Source organism: Zonotrichia leucophrys, chromosome 29, assembly GCF_028769735.1.
Source record: "Zonotrichia leucophrys gambelii isolate GWCS_2022_RI chromosome 29, RI_Zleu_2.0, whole genome shotgun sequence".
Taxonomy (NCBI): domain Eukaryota; kingdom Metazoa; phylum Chordata; class Aves; order Passeriformes; family Passerellidae; genus Zonotrichia; species Zonotrichia leucophrys.
Window position 1 is genome coordinate 99,294 of NC_088198.1, and position 19,330 is coordinate 118,623.

A 19,330-nucleotide genomic window follows, 5' to 3' on the forward strand; every position below is an offset into this window, starting at 1 on the left:
GTAGTTCTGTAACAGGATGATAGCAATTTTAGTTGTTCCCAGGATGGGTTTCTCCCGGCATCAGGCTCTCTGGACTCACCTCACCTCTGCCAGCCACAATTTTCCAAGATCAGGTGCTGCCAGGAACACTTGTTAATACCTGGGATTAGATGTGAGTTTTCCTGGGTACTCTCCTATGGCTTTCCCAGCTCCTCTCTCTTCCCTCCCCATGATGGATTTTCCCTCTGGTCAGGTCACCAGGGGCAAGGAGCAAAGTCCAGGACTCAGGAAGGAGCCCCGGAGGGTTCTGGGGACAGGGGGGAAGGGTTAGGACTGTGCCCCCGGATCTGTGGGAAGAGTGGTGACCCCATATGACCTCCCACTCCCAGTGTCCCCACAACCCATTCCCAGTCTGGCCCCCACCCATTCCCAGGGTCCCCAAACTTATTCTCATTGTCCCCCCTGTCCCCAGTGTACAGCCCACCTGTCCCTAGTGTCCCCCCATTACTTGCAGTGTGTTCCCCCACCAGTGTTTGGTGTCCCCCATGTCCTGTGTCCCCACACCCATTCCCAGTGCCCTTCATTTCCAGTCTACCCCAAATCCCAGTACCAGTGCCGACAAGTTGAACCAGTCCAAAGATTCCTGCAGGATCATGCAGCACTATGTTGATTTGGTCTAGGTTCTGCATCAGGGAGCTGCTCATTGTGCTTCCACTGCTGGCCATACAGCCCTGCTGCCATTGCAGGGCAGTGGCGGCCGCCGCGGTGCTGGCGCTGTTTAATGCCTCTCCTCATGCGGGGTGCTGGGATGGGGACGCTGCTGCCACTGTCCCTGCCCTTTCCACCGGCAGTGCAGCTGGCTCGGGGCAGCCAGGCAGGCAAGGCTCGCCGCAGGCCTTGCTGAGATGGCGGTGGCTGCAGCGCATCGCTGCAGGCTGCACGAGGATGGCCCCAGCAGCAGGGCTTTGCCACCCCAGGAAAAAAACGTGCAAACACGGTTTTGATTTTCTGCTTAAATATGTCATCACAGAGGTGTTACCAACCTCTCTAATTGGGCCTGCAGCACGTCCATCTTCACAGCCATCAGATTGGATATGGTGGAAGCTTCCAGACGCTTCTCAGAGAAGCCACACCTGTGGCACCACCCGCCCCCCCGCCAAAAACCAGGCTGCGCCAAACCAACACATCTCCATCCTTGTTCCCATCCCATCCCCTCCGCCCCATCCTCATGCTAGCGTCCCCATTACGATGGCCCTATCCTCATTCATGTGTCCCAACCCATCCAGGTGTCCTGACGCCCCTCCAGGTGTCACTGTACCCATGCCCCCTGCGGTGCCTCCAGAGCTGGACAGGGTTCCAGAAAGTTCCCGCACTCAGGGCAGAGGTGGAGTCGCTCTCGGCCATGGGTACGGTAGTGTTGCCACAAGTTGGAGCTGACGCTGAAGCTCTTCCTGCATTCCCTGCATGTGTACGGCCGCTCCCAGGTGTGCATCCGCCGGTGCTGCACCAGTGCCGAGCTCTCCCCGCAGCGCTTCCCGCAGTCCCAGCAGCCAAAGGGCTTCTCCCCGGCGTGGATGCACCGGTGCGTGGCCAGGTTGGAATTCTGGCTGAAGCCCTTCCCGCAGGCGCTGCAGGTGAACGGTCGCGCCCCAGTGAGGGTGATGCCGTGCCGTGCCAGGCCCGAGCTCCAGCTGAAGCCCTTCCCACATTCCCCGCAGATAGTGGGGTGCAGCCCGGCCCCTTCTGGCCTCAGCAGCTCTTTCAGGGGACTTGGTCCCCCCACAGGGGGCCTGGGGGGCTTCCGACATTGCCGGGCCAGGCCAGGATGGGCTGTGTAAGAGGAGGGTGGGCACCGGTAGGGCAAGGACAGGAGCTGGGGCCCCCAGCCGCCTGCTCCATCCCAAGGACACCTGCCCTTTCCAACTGGCACCTGCTCCAGGCCCTCTGTCTCAGCTTGGTCCCACTGGTACCTTCATCCTTCTTTCCATTTTCCATCCTCTCTTCCCCTTTTCCATTCCTTTCCCACATTCTCCATCCTATTTGTACCTGCTCTATTCCCACTGTCCTTTCCCCATCCTCTTTCTCACCTTTCTCCAGCTCCTCTGAGCATTTTCCCATCCTCTTTTCCCTTTACTTTTCCTTATCTGCTGCATCCCCTCTTCACATTCTCCATCCCCTCTTCCCCTTCTCCATCTCCTCTGAGCCTTCTCCATCCCTTTTCCCTCTTCCCCATCCCGGTTGCCACCTCCTCCCTCCCCTTTCCTATCCCTATCCCTATCGTATTCCAAAGCCAGAGTTCACTTCCCCCAGCTCCCCACTGCACATAGACAAGGATCTGGGATTGGGGTGCAAGGGGGGACAGGGACTGGAACAGACAAAATCCCTCTGGAAAACAGGGATGAACTTGGGGTACCCAGAAAAATCCCCTGTACCCCAAAATCAGGACACCCTCATGCCATGGGTTTGGGGTAACCCTGCACCCCAACACTGGGACATCCCGATATGTGAGACTAGGACATTCTCACACCCCAAAATCAGGACACTCCCATCCCATGGGACTGGGACATCCCTGCATCCCAATATTAGGGCATTCCCATGCCATGAGATTAGAACCCTGCACCCTCAAATCAGGTGATACTGACCTTTAACTCTGGGATTGTGTGACCTTTAACCCTGCCATATCCTGGGATCAGGGCAGCCCCATGCCCTGGGATTGGGGTACCCCATTCCATCTGAATAGGACATCCCTGTACCCCAACCCTGGGACACCCCCATTCCATGGGAATGAGACATCGCTGCACCTCAGGACTGTGGCTCCCTGGGCCGTGGGATCAGGACACCATCATACCATGGGAACAGGGCACCCCAAACCAACCCCATATTCCTGAGATTCCCATATCCTGGGATTGGAGAACCCCCAAACTCCAGGATCAGGGTACCCCATTCCATGGAACTGGGACATCCTTGCATCCCTGGAGCACTCCCAGACCCTGGAACTGGCATACTCCCAGGCCACAGGAATGTGACACCCCTGTATCCTGGGGCATGGAAAAGGGGAATACCTTGGAACTGGGGTACCCCCACAGGATGGGTGCAGGATACTGTCACATCTCTGTCCCCCCTTACCCTGGAATTGAGGTACCCCTGTGCCATGGGAATGGGCCACCCCAACATTCCCAAGATTCCCTTACCCTGGGATGGGGTCACCTCCATACTCTGGCATCGGGGTCCCTCCACACCGTGGGACCACAACCCCCCCTCCATCCCTGGGACCGCCCGAGACCCGGGTCCCTCCCTGAGGTTTGAGGTCTCCCTGTACCACAAGGGCAGGGTCTCCCCCAATGCACGTCCCTAAGGGAGCCCAGAAAAAGCACCCACCCCCCTTCACCATTCCAGGAGGCCCCCTCAGAACCTCTTACCGTGGCCAGAGGCCTCTTTGGCAGGAGGTGGAGAGGTCTCATCTGTGGGGGGGCCTCGAGCAGTGCGGTTTTCCGGGGATCCGTGGGGCCGGGGGGGTCTAGGGGGGCCCTCCCCCCACCCCCTCAGTGTCCATTGCCGCCGTCCCCTGGACGGAAGGACCCTGCCGGGGGGGAGAGAGGGGCAGGGAGAGAACTGGGGTGACCCGAGGACACCCCACGGGGGGGCCGCTGCCGCCCCCAAGGGAGGGGTCGTTCTGCCCGAAGCCCCTCCGTGCCCCTCCTGCCGCTGGGGTCACACACACAGTGACATGATGGCACTGCCCTCGTCCCACCCCACAGCCCCTCCCATTCCCCCACGGAGGAACCGCTGTATCTCTCGCCCCTCCTCCCACAACTCAGCAATCGCGAGTGAGCTCTCGGAAGGGGAAGCGGAAAAAAGAAAGGACACGGCGGGGGCGAGGGGAAGTGCCCACTCTCCGTTTGGGGGGGATGTCCCCGGTGGCACTCACCGCTGTTGGGGAGCACGGGGGGTTCAGGGGCACCGGACGAGGCCGGGCGAAGGGAAGCGCTCCCGCGCGGCCGCCAGCGCCGCAGCGTGCTGGGGGGAGGGAGGCCTCCGACACCCCCAAATCCGCCCAGGGCGACTCCCACCAAACCCGCCCTCGGGAGGGAACCCGCCCCCCACAAAAAAAAAAAAAAAAAAAAAAAAAAAAAAAAAAAGAAAGGGGGAGGAACAATAAGGACCCTCCTACCACAGGTGGTAGGATGGACGGATGGACTTGGGGAGAGGGGTGGCCAGGGGTCAGCCTGGCTGGGGGAGACACTGGGGGGACACTCTGGGGGCGCTGGGGGCTGTGGGGGATACAGGGGGATATGGCGGCTACTGACTGGGGGGATTGGGATACACTGGGGTGTCTGCGGAGCCTGGCGGACACTGCGGTGTCAGGGATAATGGAGAGAATGGGGAATTGGGGGATTCTGTGGGAACTGGGGGGAACTGGGGAATACTGGGCAGACTGGGGAGCTGGGGAAAATGGGGAATTGGGGGGATACTAGTGCGCCTGGGGACCACTGGAGGGTGCTGGAGGACTGCGGTGGACTGGGGTGAGTTGGGGGATACTGGAGGGACTAAGGAATTGCAGGGACTACTGAAGGCTTACTCAGGGTTACTGGGGGGAACTGGGGGAATGGAGGGGCTGGAGAATACTGGGGGAACTGGACTATTGGAAAGACTTGGGCGTCTGGGCGTACCAGGGGACTGGGGGTTTACGGGAGAGACTGGGGAACTGGAGGATACTGGGGGTTTGAGGGATTGGATGTTACTGGTGGTACTGGAAGTGACTGACGCACTGGGGGAGATGGAGGATTATTGAAAGATAATGGAAGCACTTGGGGCACTGGGGGCTGGACATTGGGTCCAAAACTCACTCCCAGCACCCCTGAACCGCCCCGGAGCGCCCAAACGACGCTGCGGACTCCGCTCGGGACGGCCCCAGGCCACCCCCGGGCAGAACGCGCCCCGGGCAGGACGCGCCCCGTCCGCTCAAAGCGGCCGCGCTCCGTTGCCGCGGCAACTGCTGGCGGGACTGGAGGCCACGCTTCCGCTCCTCGCATACGGAACAAAGGTGGGGGGAAGAGAACGCGGTGAGAGCGGGGCTGTGGCGGGAACAGAGCGCGGTGACAGCGGGGCTGTGGCGGGAACAGAGCGCGGTGAGAGCGGGGCGGTGGCGGGGGGAGAACGAGAGGCTTGAGGGAGAGAATGGTGCGAATCCGGGCTAGGGAAGAACCGAGGGCGCCGCGAGATCGTAGGGACCCGGAAGAAAGGGCACCTGGCACACGGCGGGGACATCGGGAGGAGCCAGGAAGGAGTGGGGCCATTGGGTGACACTGGGGGTCCAGCCCCAGGGTTGAGGGGCCACTGGGGGGAGACTCGGCGGTCTCGGGCCCAGGGCAGGGTGGGGTGCTCTAGGGGGACGCTGGCAGGGTTCAGCCCTTTGCGTCCCCCTAGAGGGGACAACGGGGGCACCAGGAAAGCCCTCGGGGTGGGCTGTGACCCATCTACCCCCAATTTATGGAGCACAGGGTGGCCTCTTTTCAACCACACCCCGAATTTTTGGGCCCAGGGGTGGCCCCTTTGTCCGCCACTCTGTGGGCTGGTGGTGATTCCTCTAGCCCAGCCCTTGTGTCCCAGCAGTGACCCCATTTCCCTGTGGGATTTTCTGCCCCGATGGCGAGAGACGAGCGGGCAACGCTGCTGGAGGTGCACCAGGCGCTCTCGGAAGAACAATTCCAGAAGCTGAAGTATCTACTGGGAAGCAAAATTCCTGACGGGCTTGTGCTCCAGGCATCGCGCCCCGAGTTGTGCCTGATCCTCCTCCAGCGCTTCCCGGGGAATTCCCTGCGTGAGATCGCCAGGATCCTGCAGCAGATTGGCCGCTCCGACCTCATCCAGCGCTTCCAGCTGCCCCTGGAAGAGCAAATCCCGGAGGAAAACCCCAGGGAACCTAATAGGGACACCCCTAATGGGACCGGGGATCCCACTTCAGGACAGCATCCTGGAGGGATTCCAGCTCCACCCGTGAATCCCCGACGCTTGACAGAGAAGGATTTGTTGAGAGTCGCCAAAAGATTGGGAAAAGAGTGGCAGGAGGTGGGGATTCTGCATCTAGGGCTGGAGCAGAGCCGGCTGGACCAGATCCAGGAGGAAAATCCGAACAATGCCGCTATGAGAAGTTTTGAGATGCTGCGGGATTGGCAGCGGCGTCAGCGAGAGGAAGCCACGGCGTCCCAGCTCCTAGCCTGCCTTGAGGATGCCCATCTTGATCCTGAAATCCTCAACTTCCTCCGGAGCCTCCAGGGGAATTGAGGGGCCCCCAAACTGCCGTCCTGGGGGTGGGGAGTGTGATATCAAATTCATATAAAACTGAGACCATTAAATGCTCTTTTATTCCATGAGTGCTGAGTTTTAGGATCAAGTGCCGAGAACATCCATCTTTACTCCTGATTTAAAGATCCCAGAAGGAAGTCCAGGCTCTGCTCCACTTCCTCATGGATGAATGCAGCAGGTTTTGCAGTGCTTTCCCAAGAGTTTTTTGCGTGCTAAGAGATCCTCTTCCCTACAAATTCCAGCCTCTGGAACTTCAAGAAGCCATGGGAATGTCAGGAGAGTCCCAAGGCCACTACATGCTGATCCCAGAATCCACAACCTCCTCTGGAGCTTCCAGGGGAATTATGAGACCCCCTACACACCAAACCCTATTTTGAGGGTGGGGTTATATCAAATTTCTATCAGATCAAGACCATTAAATGGAGTTTTATTCCATGAGTGTGGAGTTTTGGGGTCATTTCCAATTTGGGATGAGGGGAGGAAATCAAGGCTCTGCCCCTCTTCCTCAGGGATGGGGGGAAGGTTTTGGGGTCTTTCACTGGGGTTTTTGGGACTGCTCACAGATCCCATCCCAATTCCTGTATCTCATCCAGGAAGAAGTCCAGGTCCTGGCGGGTGACAGCAGGATTGGTGATAATCTGCCGGAAGAAGTTGACGTGGGATCCTTGGGGTTGGTATCCCACCATCATGGAGCCCCTCCGGATCATCTTTTCCTTGATGGCTGGGGCCACCTAGGGGAAACACCATTTCAGGAGAATTTTGTTTTTCTTTTTGGGTGATTTCTGGGCATTTGGAAGGTGTTGGTGGTGGGGGGAGTTTGGAATTCTGGGCTCACCTTTCCCAGTTTGTCCCAGAATTGCGGGGAGTTCTCCTGGCCCCGCAGGCTGGGTGGGATGAACCAGAAGCAGAGGTTGATAAATTCCGGCTGCAGGAAGAGGAAGAGGAAGGAGATCATGACCATTCACCCAATTCCCAGAATCTGATAGGGATTTGCACTTACAGAAATTCAGCCATGTGTATTTAATTGTCTGGGGTCGGAACCTGCAGGATTTAATCCTCCAGGAATTAAACCTCCAAAATGGAAACTTCCAGGATGATAAAACTCCAGGATTTCAACCTCTGGGATTTCAACCCCTGGGATGATTTAAATCTGTGGAATTCCAAACTCCAGGATTTCAGATTCTGGGATTCAAACCTCTGGGATTTGTCCTCAGGGATTTAAACCTCCAAGACTTAAACTTCTGGGGCAATTCAAACGTCTGAGATTTCAGCCTTTGGGATTGAAAACTCTGGAATTTAAATTTTGGGGATTCAAACCTTTGGGATTAACCCCCAGGCAGTTAAAGCTCCAGGATGATTTAAACCTGTGGCATTCCAACCTCCAGGACTCTTAGGTGTCCATATCCCCCATCCTCCATTCCACCATCACCCTTACCTCCATCACCAGCTGGAATCCCTCCCTCCTCTTCACCTGCTCCAACAGATACCTGGGGAGAGCAAAGGGGTGAAGCCAAGTTTGGGAGGGTGGAGGGTTCCCCCTGATCCTGGGGCTCACCGAGAGGCACCGAACGCCCGCTCCACACGCTGTGCCAGCCCCCGGGTCCCCACGGCTTTCCAGAGGATCCAGAGCTTGAGGCCGTCGGCGCGGCGGCCACACTGGGGGCTCTTGTCCCCTGTGTCCAGGGACACGTCGTAGAACTTGTCCCGCTGGAACAGGTACGAGGCCCCCACGCCATGGCAGCGCTGCAGGAGCCCCTGGGATGGGCAGGGGGCACCAAAATTAATGAGGGGGCCCAGGAGGCATCCTAGGGGCACAAATTCAGGATGGGGGCACCTACGGAGCTGTCACGGAGCAGGAATGCCGAGCACTGCAACCCCACCATCAACAGCTTGTGGGGGTTCCAGGTCACTGAGTCAGCTCTGGTGGGGGGGAACAGCAGAGTTTGGGGGGGCCCTCTGGGGAAAAAGGGTATCCCCAAAAGCTCAGAGGGCAGGTGGGAGTTTTTTGCGGGGGTAGGGGGAGGGACACACCTGTGGATGCCAGCAAGGAGATGACGGAGTCGTGGGGACAGGAGGGCGCTGCCCCCCCATGCTGCCTGCAGGAAAAGGGGGATCAGCACGCACAGGGGGACCCCCAAGCCCCCCCCAGCCAAGCACCCCGAACTCACGTCCACATGCAGCCACAGCCCGTGGCGGGCACAGACGTCGGCGATGGCGTCCAGCGGGTCGAAGGCACCCAGGACAGTGGTGCCACTCGTGGCACACACAAAGAGGGGCTCCGAGCCCTGGGGGGGATTAGGGAGGGGTCTGGGGGTATTGGAGGGTGCTGGGGGCATGGAAGGCGGTAGAGGGCAGGGTAGTGCAGGGAGTCAAAGGTGGCCAAGTTGGTGGCAGAGAAAAACAAGGGGCTCTGAGCCCTGGGTGGGCATTTGGGGGGACTTTGAGGGGGCTCAGGAGGAAAGCTGTGGGGGGCTGGAGGATACAGGGGGACATTGGGAGTGCAGGAAATGGCCTACAGAGGGATTTGGGGCAGACAGGCAACTGACTTTAAGGGAGGGCAGGAGGTCTGGGGAGGACAGGGGACATTGGATGCATTGAAGAATTGAAGAGACAGTGGGGGGACATTGGAAGACATTCAGGGTTTTTGGGGGGACATTGGGGAGATTTGAGGAGACATTGGGGGACATGGAGGGTGGTTTGTGGACATGGGAATGGCTTTGGGAACACTGAAGAGGCTTTGGGGACTTAGAGGGGGACACACAGACTTTGAGGGAGCTTTGGGAACACTGGGAAGGCCGCTGGGGATACTGCAGAGGCATTGGGGGTTTGAGGGCCTTTGAGGTGTGCGGCCTCTCCTGACCTCAGCTTTCACCCTCTGGATCTCCTTCTCCAGCTCTTCCGGGATCATCTTCCCCCTGAAGGGAAGGGATAGGGATGGATACATGCAGGAATCCCCTGACTTGGGGTCCCTCAGGACCTCCCAGCACTCACCTCTCATCTGTCCGCACCAGGTGAACATTGTCCGTGCCAATTCCCAGGAGAGCAGCTCCTTTTAGGATGGAGTAATGGCTCTGGGCAGGAAAACAAGACCGGGATTGGGGGACCCCAGGAATCAGATCTGGGGTCACCTCAGTGACCAGACTTGGGGTAACCCCAGATTTTGGGTAATCTCAGGGACCAGACTTGGGGTGACCCCACGGGCCAGGTTTTGGGGTAACCTCAGTGACACCAGGTTTTGGAGTGACCCCATGGATCAGGTTTAGGGCAACCTCCAAGGATCAGCTTTGGGGCGACACCAGGATCAGGTTTTGGGATGACCCCAGGTGAGCCCCTGGATCATGTTTTTTTTGCGGTCCCAGGGATGAGATTTGGAGTGACCCAGGGAATCAGGTTTAGTGTGACCTCAGGGGGCCACATTTGGATGACTCCAGGAATCAGGTTTTGGGGTGACCACAGGAATAGTGTTTGGAATGACCCCATGGATTAGAATTGGGATGACTCTGAGGATTAGGTTTTGGGGTGACCTCGAGCCCCCAGTCCCACCTCCTGGGATGCAAACAGGCCCAGGCGAGGCAGGTCCCAGTTCCCTCTGCTGCGGCTCTCCGGGAAACGCCGGAATCGTGCCACGTTCATGGCCAACATGTTGGACATAGAGCCCCCTGCCCAGGACAGGACCTCCGTTTCACCCCCAGGGCACCATGGACAGGCTGCCAGGGGCAGAGGGGGGACAGGGATACCCCTCGGGAAGGGTCCGGAATACCGGGAGCGAAGATGCCATCGCCGCTGCTCCACCCCACGAGCTCCCGGAGCTTGGCCAGGACCTGCTCCTCCATCAGCACCAGCACTGGGGCCACTTCGTATGTGTACCTGGAAGGGCCCAGCAGCAGTCGGGGGGGCTCCCCTCCTCCTGAAACCTCAGAACCCCAAACAACTTCCCCAGAGCCTCAGCACCCCAAAACCCTCCCCGCAGAAGCCCCCCTCCATCAGCACCAACACTGGGGGCTAGATCAGGGCAGTCAGCACAGGGTTTTGGCAGGTCCTTTCTCATCTGGGCTCCTCAACACACCCAAAACCCTCCCTCCAACCTTGAGCAGCCCAAAATCCTCCTGCCAGCACCTCCGTCTCCATCAGCACCAGGGGCTCCTTGCAGGTGGATCTGGGGCAGGGGAGGGTCATGGCAGGTTTTTGAGGGGTGTCCCCACGCGCCAGCTCCCCTTTGGGAGTGTCGGGGGCTCACGGGCTCGTGTTGAGGGTCTCGGTGAGGAACCGGCCAGCCAGGGCGTGGTGGTCCAACCCTGAGAAAAGCTGGTTGAAGAACCGGGGGTGACCTGGGGGAACACGTTGGGGACAGAGGTTGGTCAGGGGAGGACATGGGTGAGGGACAGAATGAGATATGGGAGGGGATAGGGGGAAATGGGGGGGAACATGAGTGAGTTTGGGATGGCACGTGGAGGGTGGGACACAGGAAGATAAGGGAAGGACCTGGGAGGTTCAAAGGAGTCATGGCAGGGTCAGAAGGAGAGTGGGGAACAGGAGGAGGGTATGGATGGCAGAATGAGGGGGTGTGAGGAAATGGGTGGGCAGGGGGGATATAGGGGAATCAGGGGAGACACAGGAGGGACATGGAGCATGGGGGGACAGAAAGGATTGGAGGTGGGTAGGGAGGGAACAGAAGGGGCTTGGAGGGAGTCAGGGGTACATGGGGAGGGTCAGGGAGTGGATGCAGGGGGAAATTGGGGCAGGGGGGCAGTCATGCGAGACACAGAAGATTGGGGGGACATGGAGGGGAACATGGCAGGGGCCACAATGTTTGACACTGGGAGGCACCAGGGGCCACACTGAGAACCACTGGGCCGAAGTGAGAGCTGCCGTGCCCAACGCAGTTTGTGCAGGGCTAAGCTGGGAGGCACTGGGCCTGCCCTGGGGCTGTACTGGTGTGCACTGGTGTGTACTGGGAGCGCACCGGTGCGGACGCTGAAGCGCAGCACATCCCGGCAGCGCTGCAGGAGCCGCTCCCGCCCCTCCCCGTCGCTCCGCAGCTCCAGATCCAGCAGGTCCCGCAGCTCCTGCGGCTCCTTCCACTCACACACCTGGGAAAGCACTGGGAATGACTGGGAACGAGACTGGGAACCGCAGGGGGAATGGGCTGGGAATGATGTTGAGAATGGGAATGGGACTGGAACCAGGGATCAGAATGGGAATGGGTCTGGCACCAGAACTGCAAACAGAATGGGGAATGGGAATGACAATGGGGCTGGAAGTGGGACTGCAAATAGGACTAGAAATGGAAACAAGATGGGGAACAAGACTGGAAATGAGAATGAGACTGCAACTGGAACTTACTCTCATTCCCAACCCCAGTGCCACTCCCAGTCCTGTTCCGAGTATAAGATTGGGAAGGGGACTCGGAATGGGAACAGGACTGGGAATGGGACTGAGAATGGGATTGGGAATGGAACTAGCTGTTGGAACAGGGCTGGAAGCGGGACTTGTATTAGGAACAGGATTGGGAATGGGACTGGAACTGGGTTTCAGAATGGGAATAGGACTGGGAAAGCAGCAATATTGTGACCCTCACCCCCTTCTATGTCTGCTTCCAGTCACACGCCTGGGAATGACTGGGAATAGGATTGGGAATGACTGGGAATGAGAATGGGATAGGGACTGGGACAGGGAATGCCTGGGAACAGGACAAGCAATAGGGACAAATCGGGAACCCCATCCCCTCCCAGGGGGCTCCTTCCAGTCACCTACCTGTGGGGACAGGAACAGGATTGGGATTGAGAACGGTACTGGAAACGGGAATAGGATGCAGTGGGACTGGGGACCCTCCCTCCCGAGTGCCCCAGTGTCCCAACCTTCTGTGTCACATCTGTGCTCTTCCGCACGCCCTCCTCCAGCAGGATCTGGAACACTTCCTGCAGGAATTCCTCCCCAGCGGCCGTGTCCAGGCCAGGACATTCCAATGGGATGCTGTCCCCAGCCCCAGAGGGCTCAGCCATGGCAGGAGAACACAGGGAGACCCCGAAGTGCAGCGGGAGGGACCCTGGAATTGGCAGCAGGTGGCAGGAGTGGGGGATCCCAGGATGAGCTTCTCCTGGAAGGAGATAATCTTGGGATAAAGTGATCCCGGGACAAGGATCTCCTGGGATAAGGTGATCCCAGGCTGAGCTTCCCCCTGCGATGAGGTGCTCCTGGAATAAGGCTCTCTCAGGATGAAATTCTCCTGGGATACGGCGATTCCAGAATGATGTTCTTCTGGAATTAGGTAGTTCTGTAACAGGATGATCACAACCTTAGGTGTTCCCAGGATGGGTTTCTCTGGGCATCAGGCTCTCTGGATTCACCTCTCCTCTCACCTCTGCCAGCTGCAATTTTCCAAGATCAGCTGCTGCCAGGAACAGCGTCCCCTGGGATTAGATGATCCTGGGACCAGGTGATCCTCGAATTAGGTGCTGCCAGAAGAAACTTTTCCTGGGATCAGGCTCTCCTGGATCAGGCTTTCCCAGCTCCTCTCTCTTCCCTCCCCAGGATGGAATTTTCCTCTGGTCACGTCGCCGGGGGCAAGGAGCAAAGTCCAGAACTCAGGAAGGAGCCCCGGAGGGTTCTGGGGACAGGGGGGAAGGGTTAGGACTGTGCCCCCGGATCTGTGGGAAGAGTGGTGACCCCATATGACCTCCCACTCCCAGTGTCCCCACAACCCATTCCCAGTCTGGCCCCCACCCATTCCCAGGGTCCCCAAACTTATTCTCATTGTCCCCCCTGTCCCCAGTGTACAGCCCACCTGTCCCTAGTGTCCCCCCATTACTTGCAGTGTGTTCCCCCACCAGTGTTTGTTGTCCCCACACCCATTCCCGGTGCCCTTCATTTCCAGTGTACCCCAAATCCCAGTGCTCCATTTCCAGTATCGCGCTCATTTCCCAGACGCCACGGGGAGAGGCGGTACCGCCCCCGAGGGGGTGAGGGGGGGGCAAAAAGTGGGGCAGGGGAATGGGGCGTACCAGCCCCCAAAAGGAGTCACGGGGGACACCCCAAGGGAAGCGGTGGGAGTGAGGGGGGTCCCCAAACCGGGCTGTAGTAGGCGGTCCCCAAGGGTTTGTCGCGAGTGAGGGCCGCGGGGCGTGGCGCCGGCGGAGGATTGGCGGGTGGGAAGGAGTCGGTCCCGCGACCGGGGGTTCGGGCATTAGTGGGTCACACTCGCGGTGAGTCGGGGGGATCGACGGGGGGTCGATCACCTCCCCGGGTGGGTCCCCTGGGCAGGGTCGGTGGCTCTCGGAGGGGTCCAGGCCGCGGCGTTGCCATGGTGACTCCCCCATTATGGCGGCGCAGTACTCGCCATCACGCCGCCGCTCTGCGCATGCGCACGGTAGCCCGCACTTCCGCCAGGCGTTCTGGGCGCCCTGGAAGCGGCGGCGGGGGCGGGGGCTTCCGGTTCCGGGTGGCGGCGGCGGGGGGGCGGCGGGGCCGGGCTCGGGCGGTCGGAGCGCGGAGGGGCCGCGGCAGGTACGGATGGACCCCCCCGTGACACCCCCTGCGAGACTACCCGGCACCCTCAGGGCCGCCCGGACTGCGCCCGGCACCGGGGGGCCTTTCCCACGGGGGATGGGGGGAGGGGAACGGGCTCGGGGGGGGAGGGGGATGGGGAGGGTTTGGGGGGAGGTCCCTAACGAGAGAGGCGGCCCCGATCCCCGGTGCGGCCCCTCCCGGCATGACCCCCCCCGGTATCTCTGCCCTGCTGTCCCTGGGGTCTCCCGGGTGTGTCCCACCCCCTCCGTGCCCTTCCCCTCGCCGAGATTTAGTGATCCTCTCCTGTGTCACCCCCCGCAGGTTACAGACACCCTCAGGATCCCCCGGAACCGTCCCCACGCCCACCCCCCGCTCCCCAGGGATCCCCATTTTCCCCCTTCCCTTGGAACGCCCCCTGTTTCAGGAATTTCGCCCCCAGTGCCACCCTGACCTGGGATACCCACCCACATTCCTCGCAGGGTGTCCCTGTTCCCCCCGTGGCTCCCACCCCGAGGTCCTCTTCAGGCCTTTCTCTGTCTCCCCTCTGTCCCCCCTGTCCCCCCTCTGACCCCTTTTCCTGCTGTTCCCCCAGGCGGATCCCTCTGGATTCAGCTCCGTCCCTGCAGATCCAGCACCCGCCCAACTCGGGGGGTCCCGAATTTGGGGGCAAGCCCGGCCCTGTCTCCCCCCCCTTCCTGCCCCAGTGGCCCCTTCAGGAGGAGGAAGAGGAGGAAGAGGAGGAGGAGGAGAAGAAGGAATGGCGGCGCCGTGGCGGGTACTGGAGCCCGCCCAAAAATCCATAAAAATTTACTGATCCCACCTTTTCTTACCCCAAACGAGCTTTACCTGGGCGAGAAGTAAGGCCAAAGGCTCCCACAGCATGGCTCAGGTAATGAGCCCCCACCCCCTGCATCCTGACACCCCCAGGCCCAGGAATTTGGGGGAACAACGGCCCCAAAAAACGGGAAAAGGGAAAGAAGAGGGGAGAGAGCTGGAGCTTCCCTCCCCCTGCGCCAGGGTGGGGGGTGCCTCCCCATCCCCCCATCCTGCTTCAGGGCATATCACAGGATTATCCCTGTTTTCCTCAAGATTATCCTGATTTTCCCCAGAAATACCCTGAATTTTTCCCTTCGCCCTGAGGGCCTGCGAGGCCTCAAAAAAGGAGGTTCAGGCTGCCCCTCCACACGTGGACTCTTCCCAAACTTCCACAGTATTATCCCAAATTTTTCCCCTGATTATCCCAGTTTTCCCCAGAATTTCCCAAATTTCCTCAGTAGCCTTTAGGGCCCCAATAAAGGCAGGTCAGTCATTCAGTTGATGGTTTGGGGGTGGTTTTGCCTCCCCCCACCTTTCCCTCCCCACTTTTGAGGTTTTTCCAGCATTATTCCTGAATTCTCCCAGTTTCTGCTGGAATTGTCCCAGTTTTCCATGGGATAATCCAAATTTTCCCCAGGATTATCTTGAAATTTCCTGTTATCCATTAGATCCTCTCTAGGCTGGAAGAAGATTTTCCAACCCCAAACACACCCTGGGGTCTTCCTAGAGTTACCCCAGGATTATCCCAGTTATCCTTGGTATTCTCTCAAAATTTCCTTATATTTATCCTGAATTTTCCTTGTGATTATCCCAGTTTTCTCCAGGATTTCCCAAATTTCCCTGGTAGCCTTTAGGTCCTGTCAGGCCTCAAATTTGGGGTTCAGCCTCCCCAAACCCTCCTTCTCTGGGGCTCTTAACAGAATTATTCAGGAATTACCCCAGATTTTCCCCATAATTCCCCATTTTTTTCCCTGGGATTATCCCCTTATTTCCCATTAACTCTTAGGTGCCAACAGGCCTCAAAAAAGGGGGTTCATCCTCCTCCATTCCCAATTTTGGGGTCTTCCCATTTTGCCATGAGTTTATCTCACCTTTTCACAGGATTATTCCAAAGTTTCTGCATAATTCCCTTGAATTTTCCCATTTGATCTTAAATCCTCATTGGGCTGAAAGAAGAGGGTTCAACCCCTTGTGTTCCACTTTGGGATCTTCCCAGAACTATTCTGGGATCATCCCAAATTTCCCCTGCCATCATCCCCAAAGCTTCCCCAGATTATCTCAAACTTCCCTTGACATCATCCCAAAGTTTCCCCGGAACTTCCCTCGCGATCATCCCAATTGTCCCTCGTGATCGTCCCAAAGTTTCCCCAGGATTCTTCCAAATTTCTCTTGTGATTATCCCAAAGTTTCCCCAGGATTCTCCCAGTTTTCCCTTGTGATCATCCCAAAGTTTCCCCAGGATTCTCCCAATTTTCCCTCGTGATCATCCCAAAGTTTCCCCAGGATTCTCCCAATTTTCCCTCGTGATCATCCCAAAGTTTCCCTACATTATCCCAAAGCTCCCATCAGGGCCCAGAATTGGGGGCTGCTGCCCCACCCATCCCTCCAGGGTGTTCAGGGGCTGGGGGCTGATCCTGGGGGTCCCTCCCTGTTCCAGGCGAGTCTCCTGGCCTGCGAGGGGCTCTCGGGCGTCTGCCTCGTCCCCACCGTCGCCAGCAAGAAGATGATGCCCAAATCCGGCGGGAAACCGGACGGGAACCGGGAACGGGGCTCCAGCCCTGACCTCCTGGTACGGACTGGGATCTGGCAGCTTCCATGGGGGATCCCACCTTTGACTGGGGCATTTCGCCCTTCATTTGGGGGTTTATGCCGTCAGTCTGGCTTTTCCCACCTTTGATTTGGGGGTTTCCTGCTTTAATTTGGGTATTTTTGCACTTAATTTGGGGGTTTCCATCTTTAATTTCTGTATTTCCACACTTTGTTTGGCTTTTCCCACCTTTGATTTGGGGGTTTCCTGCTTTCATTTGGAGTTTCCCACATTTAATTTGGGTATTGCTGCACTTAATCTGGAGCTTTCCACTTTTAATTTGCTTTTTCTATGTTTAATTTCTTATTTTCTGGCTTTTTGTGGGGGTTTCCAACTTTTTTTTTTTCCTGCTTTAATTTGGGCTATTCTGCCCCAAATTTGGCATTTTTCAGCTTTAATTTGCCTCTTCCTCCTTGAATCTGAATTTTTTCTCCTCAAATTTGAGGTTCTCTCCCTTCAGTCATCCTTTTCTATATTTTACTTGACCTTTTTCACTTCTAATTTGGCTTTTTCCTGCCTTTATTTGGCTTTTTCCTCCTTTAGTTTTCCTGCTTTAGTTTCATTTTCCCACTTCTCATTTGACCTTTTTCTGCTTCAATTGAGTTTTTCATCCTTTCATTTCCTATTTCCGACCCTTCCTTGATTTTCCTTCCTTCTTCACTTGCCCTTTGCTTTCTTTTATTGGACTTTTTCTCCTTGATTTGGTCTTTTCCTCTTTTATTTGGTCTTTTCCTGCCTCGGATTTTCCTGCTCTAATTCCATTGTTTCCCCTTCAATTCCATTATCCCCCAACCTCTCCATTCCCTCCTCATCCTGAACCCCCCTCCCCAATTTCCTGCCCCGATTTACCCTCCCTAATGCCCCCATCCCTATTCCTGTCCCCCAATTCCTGCTTGCCCAATCCATCCTCCCCAATTCCCGCCCCCTTCCCAAACCCTGCTCCCTCCATCTCCCTTTCCCAAATGCCCCTGATTCCTTCCCCCCATCCCAATTCCTGCCCCTCAATCACCCCTTCCCAAACACCTCCCTGCCAATTCCTGGATCCTCAATCCCCTCTTCCCAATCCCCTCTCTCCAATTCCTGCCCTGTTCCCAATTTCTGCCCCCTTTCCAACCCCCACCCCAATTCCTGCCCCCCCAGTCCCTCCGCCAGGACCCCGACAAGCCCCGTGCCCGCAAGGACGATGATGCTCCTGAGGCCTCCAACCCCAAGAAATCCATGAAAAAGGCAGGTTCCCTCCCCCAGCGGGGGGTCCCCCCTCGATTTTGGGGTCCGGGGGGGTCGGGGGCCATCTCGGGGGCCGCTGACACCCCCTCGCCCCCCCGGCAGCGCCGCAAGCGGGTTCCCGGCGCCGAGGGACCCCCGAGCTCCTCCCGCCGAGGATCCCAGGTTTGCCGCCGCGCCGCACGAGGAGGAGGAGGAGGAAGACAATCTCCCAAACTCCGGCAGGCGCAGGACGGCCGGGGGGGGGGATTTGGGGGGGGCTGCTGGGGGTCCCCCCGGCTCTGAACCCCCAAATCCCCCCCATTTCAGATGGTGGTGATCGAGCAAAACGGCTCCTTCCAGCTCAAGAACTTCATCTGCGACCACTGTTTCGGCGCCTTCCGGAGCAGCTACCACCTCAAACGGCACATCCTCATCCACACCGGTAATGAGCCCTCGTTAATGAGCGGCCCCCCCACCCCTTCCCTCCACCGCTAATGAACTCTCGTTAATGAGCAGTCCCCCCGGCCCTTCCCTCGCTAATTCCCGGCCGGAATTGCAGGGGAGAAGCCGTTCGAGTGTGACATGTGCGACATGCGCTTCATCCAGAAGTACCACCTGGAGCGGCACAAGCGCGTGCACAGCGGGGAGAAGCCGTACCAGTGCGAGCGCTGCATGCAGGTATTGCCGGAGAATTCCCGTGGGAACGGGCGGGGCATCCCCAGCGCCACCGCCTGACCTGAGCCTGCCTTGTCCCCGCAGAGCTTCTCCCGCACGGACCGGCTGCTCCGACACAAGCGCATGTGCCAAGGCTGCCAGACCAAGACCCCGCCCGACTCGCAGCTCCTGCTGTGAAAATCTGGGAATGCCGGGAAATTCAGGGGGTGCGGGAGGGGGGTGTTTCTTCCTGCACCCCCCCACATCACCATGCTCTGCCTCACCTGGATTTCTCACCCCTCTAAGGATGGGGAAGAACGCAAGCGCTGCCAGCATGAAAAAACTTGGATCGTTCCTGCCCTCCGGCCTAAAAACTTGGATTATGATCCCAAAAATCCTCCTGGAATCTTCAAGTGGCCCCCCCGGCCATCGTTATAGCCCTGAATCCACCCCTCCCCCTCTTAGGAAAGACTGGGAACCCCCAAACTGCCTGAAATCCTGGGATGCCTGTGCACAGGTAGGAGGGTCCCACTGGGAACAGCAGCATCAATCCCTCTCTTCTTTGGGTAAAGGAGGAAAACTGAACATGTTGGGGGGGGCCTCAGCTTGGGGGGGGGTGCACCCCCTTTTTTTTTTGGGAAAATAGGAAAAAAAAAGGAATTGGGCCCCCCCCACCTTGAGCAGCGCATCCTGTGGGACACTCAGCAGCACTTCCCATTTCCTCTGGAACTCCTTCAGATTTTGGGGGGGCTTCCCCTACTTCCACATAGTTTTGGGGTGCTGCCTATGTCCCCCCATGCTGGGAGGTCTGCGCCCTAGGTGAGGGCGAGGAAGGGGGAGCAAGGGGACCCCATTTCTGGGGAAACCCTGCTCCAAGGGAAAGGAAAAGCCCCGGATCAGGGGCAGGGTGAGGGGGGCAGGAGCAGCCCCCAAAGACCACGAGGTGGGCCCTGCTCTTCCCCCCATTTTGGGGGGGTCCCTGTCCCCCCATCACAGACTGCTCCAAGGGGCAAGAGAGATGAGTTTGCCCCCCCCATTTTCATGCCCTGAACCCCC

At 58.2% G+C, this 19,330-nt stretch overlaps 3 protein-coding genes and 1 long non-coding RNA gene across 17 annotated transcripts; 2 read left to right on the top strand and 2 right to left on the bottom strand.

Moving 5' to 3' along the window:
- Positions 1–187: 187 nt before the first annotated feature.
- LOC135459149 (uncharacterized) lies at positions 188–4,001 on the bottom strand. 2 transcript variants are annotated; one of them, XR_010442980.1, is made up of 4 exons: positions 3,908–4,001; positions 3,399–3,559; positions 590–1,607; positions 188–286 (listed from the first exon to the last, which is right to left on the bottom strand). It is a non-coding gene; the product is annotated as an uncharacterized LOC135459149 (long non-coding RNA). The 2 variants fall into 2 exon arrangements; XR_010442979.1 differs by lacking the exon at positions 188–286 and having other exon boundaries at positions 293–1,607.
- A 300-nt stretch (positions 4,002–4,301) lies between these two features.
- On the top strand, positions 4,302–6,723 carry LOC135459147 (uncharacterized). Of its 6 annotated transcripts, none has more exons than XM_064734837.1 (2): positions 4,302–5,108; positions 5,593–6,723. In XM_064734837.1, the coding sequence occupies exon 2, from the start codon at positions 5,626–5,628 to the stop codon at positions 6,262–6,264; it is 639 nt and encodes a 212-aa protein (XP_064590907.1). In that variant the 5' UTR covers positions 4,302–5,108; positions 5,593–5,625; the 3' UTR covers positions 6,265–6,723. The 6 variants fall into 6 exon arrangements, with proteins under 6 accessions (XP_064590907.1, XP_064590909.1, XP_064590906.1 ...); XM_064734839.1 differs by having other exon boundaries at positions 4,302–5,023; positions 5,590–6,723; XM_064734836.1 differs by having other exon boundaries at positions 4,302–5,023.
- CSAD (cysteine sulfinic acid decarboxylase) lies at positions 6,692–13,656 on the bottom strand. 6 transcript variants are annotated; one of them, XM_064734825.1, is made up of 16 exons: positions 13,521–13,656; positions 12,645–12,892; positions 12,144–12,559; positions 11,249–11,375; positions 10,523–10,613; positions 10,046–10,152; positions 9,829–9,944; positions 9,277–9,356; positions 9,146–9,200; positions 8,454–8,570; positions 8,317–8,381; positions 8,124–8,205; positions 7,841–8,040; positions 7,721–7,772; positions 7,121–7,210; positions 6,692–7,016 (listed from the first exon to the last, which is right to left on the bottom strand). In XM_064734825.1, the coding sequence occupies exons 3-16, from the start codon at positions 12,285–12,287 to the stop codon at positions 6,843–6,845; spliced, it is 1,500 nt and encodes a 499-aa protein (XP_064590895.1). In that variant the 5' UTR covers positions 12,288–12,559; positions 12,645–12,892; positions 13,521–13,656; the 3' UTR covers positions 6,692–6,842. The 6 variants fall into 6 exon arrangements, with proteins under 6 accessions (XP_064590895.1, XP_064590897.1, XP_064590893.1 ...); XM_064734827.1 differs by having other exon boundaries at positions 13,354–13,640; XM_064734823.1 differs by having other exon boundaries at positions 13,287–13,640.
- On the top strand, positions 13,557–18,634 carry ZNF740 (zinc finger protein 740). Of its 3 annotated transcripts, none has more exons than XM_064734833.1 (8): positions 13,557–13,788; positions 14,384–14,566; positions 16,265–16,396; positions 17,555–17,641; positions 17,744–17,863; positions 17,948–18,062; positions 18,180–18,298; positions 18,380–18,634. In XM_064734833.1, exons 1-8 carry the CDS (start codon positions 13,603–13,605, stop codon positions 18,470–18,472), a joined length of 1,035 nt encoding a protein of 344 aa, XP_064590903.1. In that variant the 5' UTR covers positions 13,557–13,602; the 3' UTR covers positions 18,473–18,634. The 3 variants fall into 3 exon arrangements, with proteins under 3 accessions (XP_064590903.1, XP_064590905.1, XP_064590904.1); XM_064734834.1 differs by having other exon boundaries at positions 13,562–13,788; positions 17,744–17,803; XM_064734835.1 differs by lacking the exon at positions 17,744–17,863 and having other exon boundaries at positions 13,560–13,788.
- The last annotated feature ends 696 nt before the right edge of the window (positions 18,635–19,330 follow it).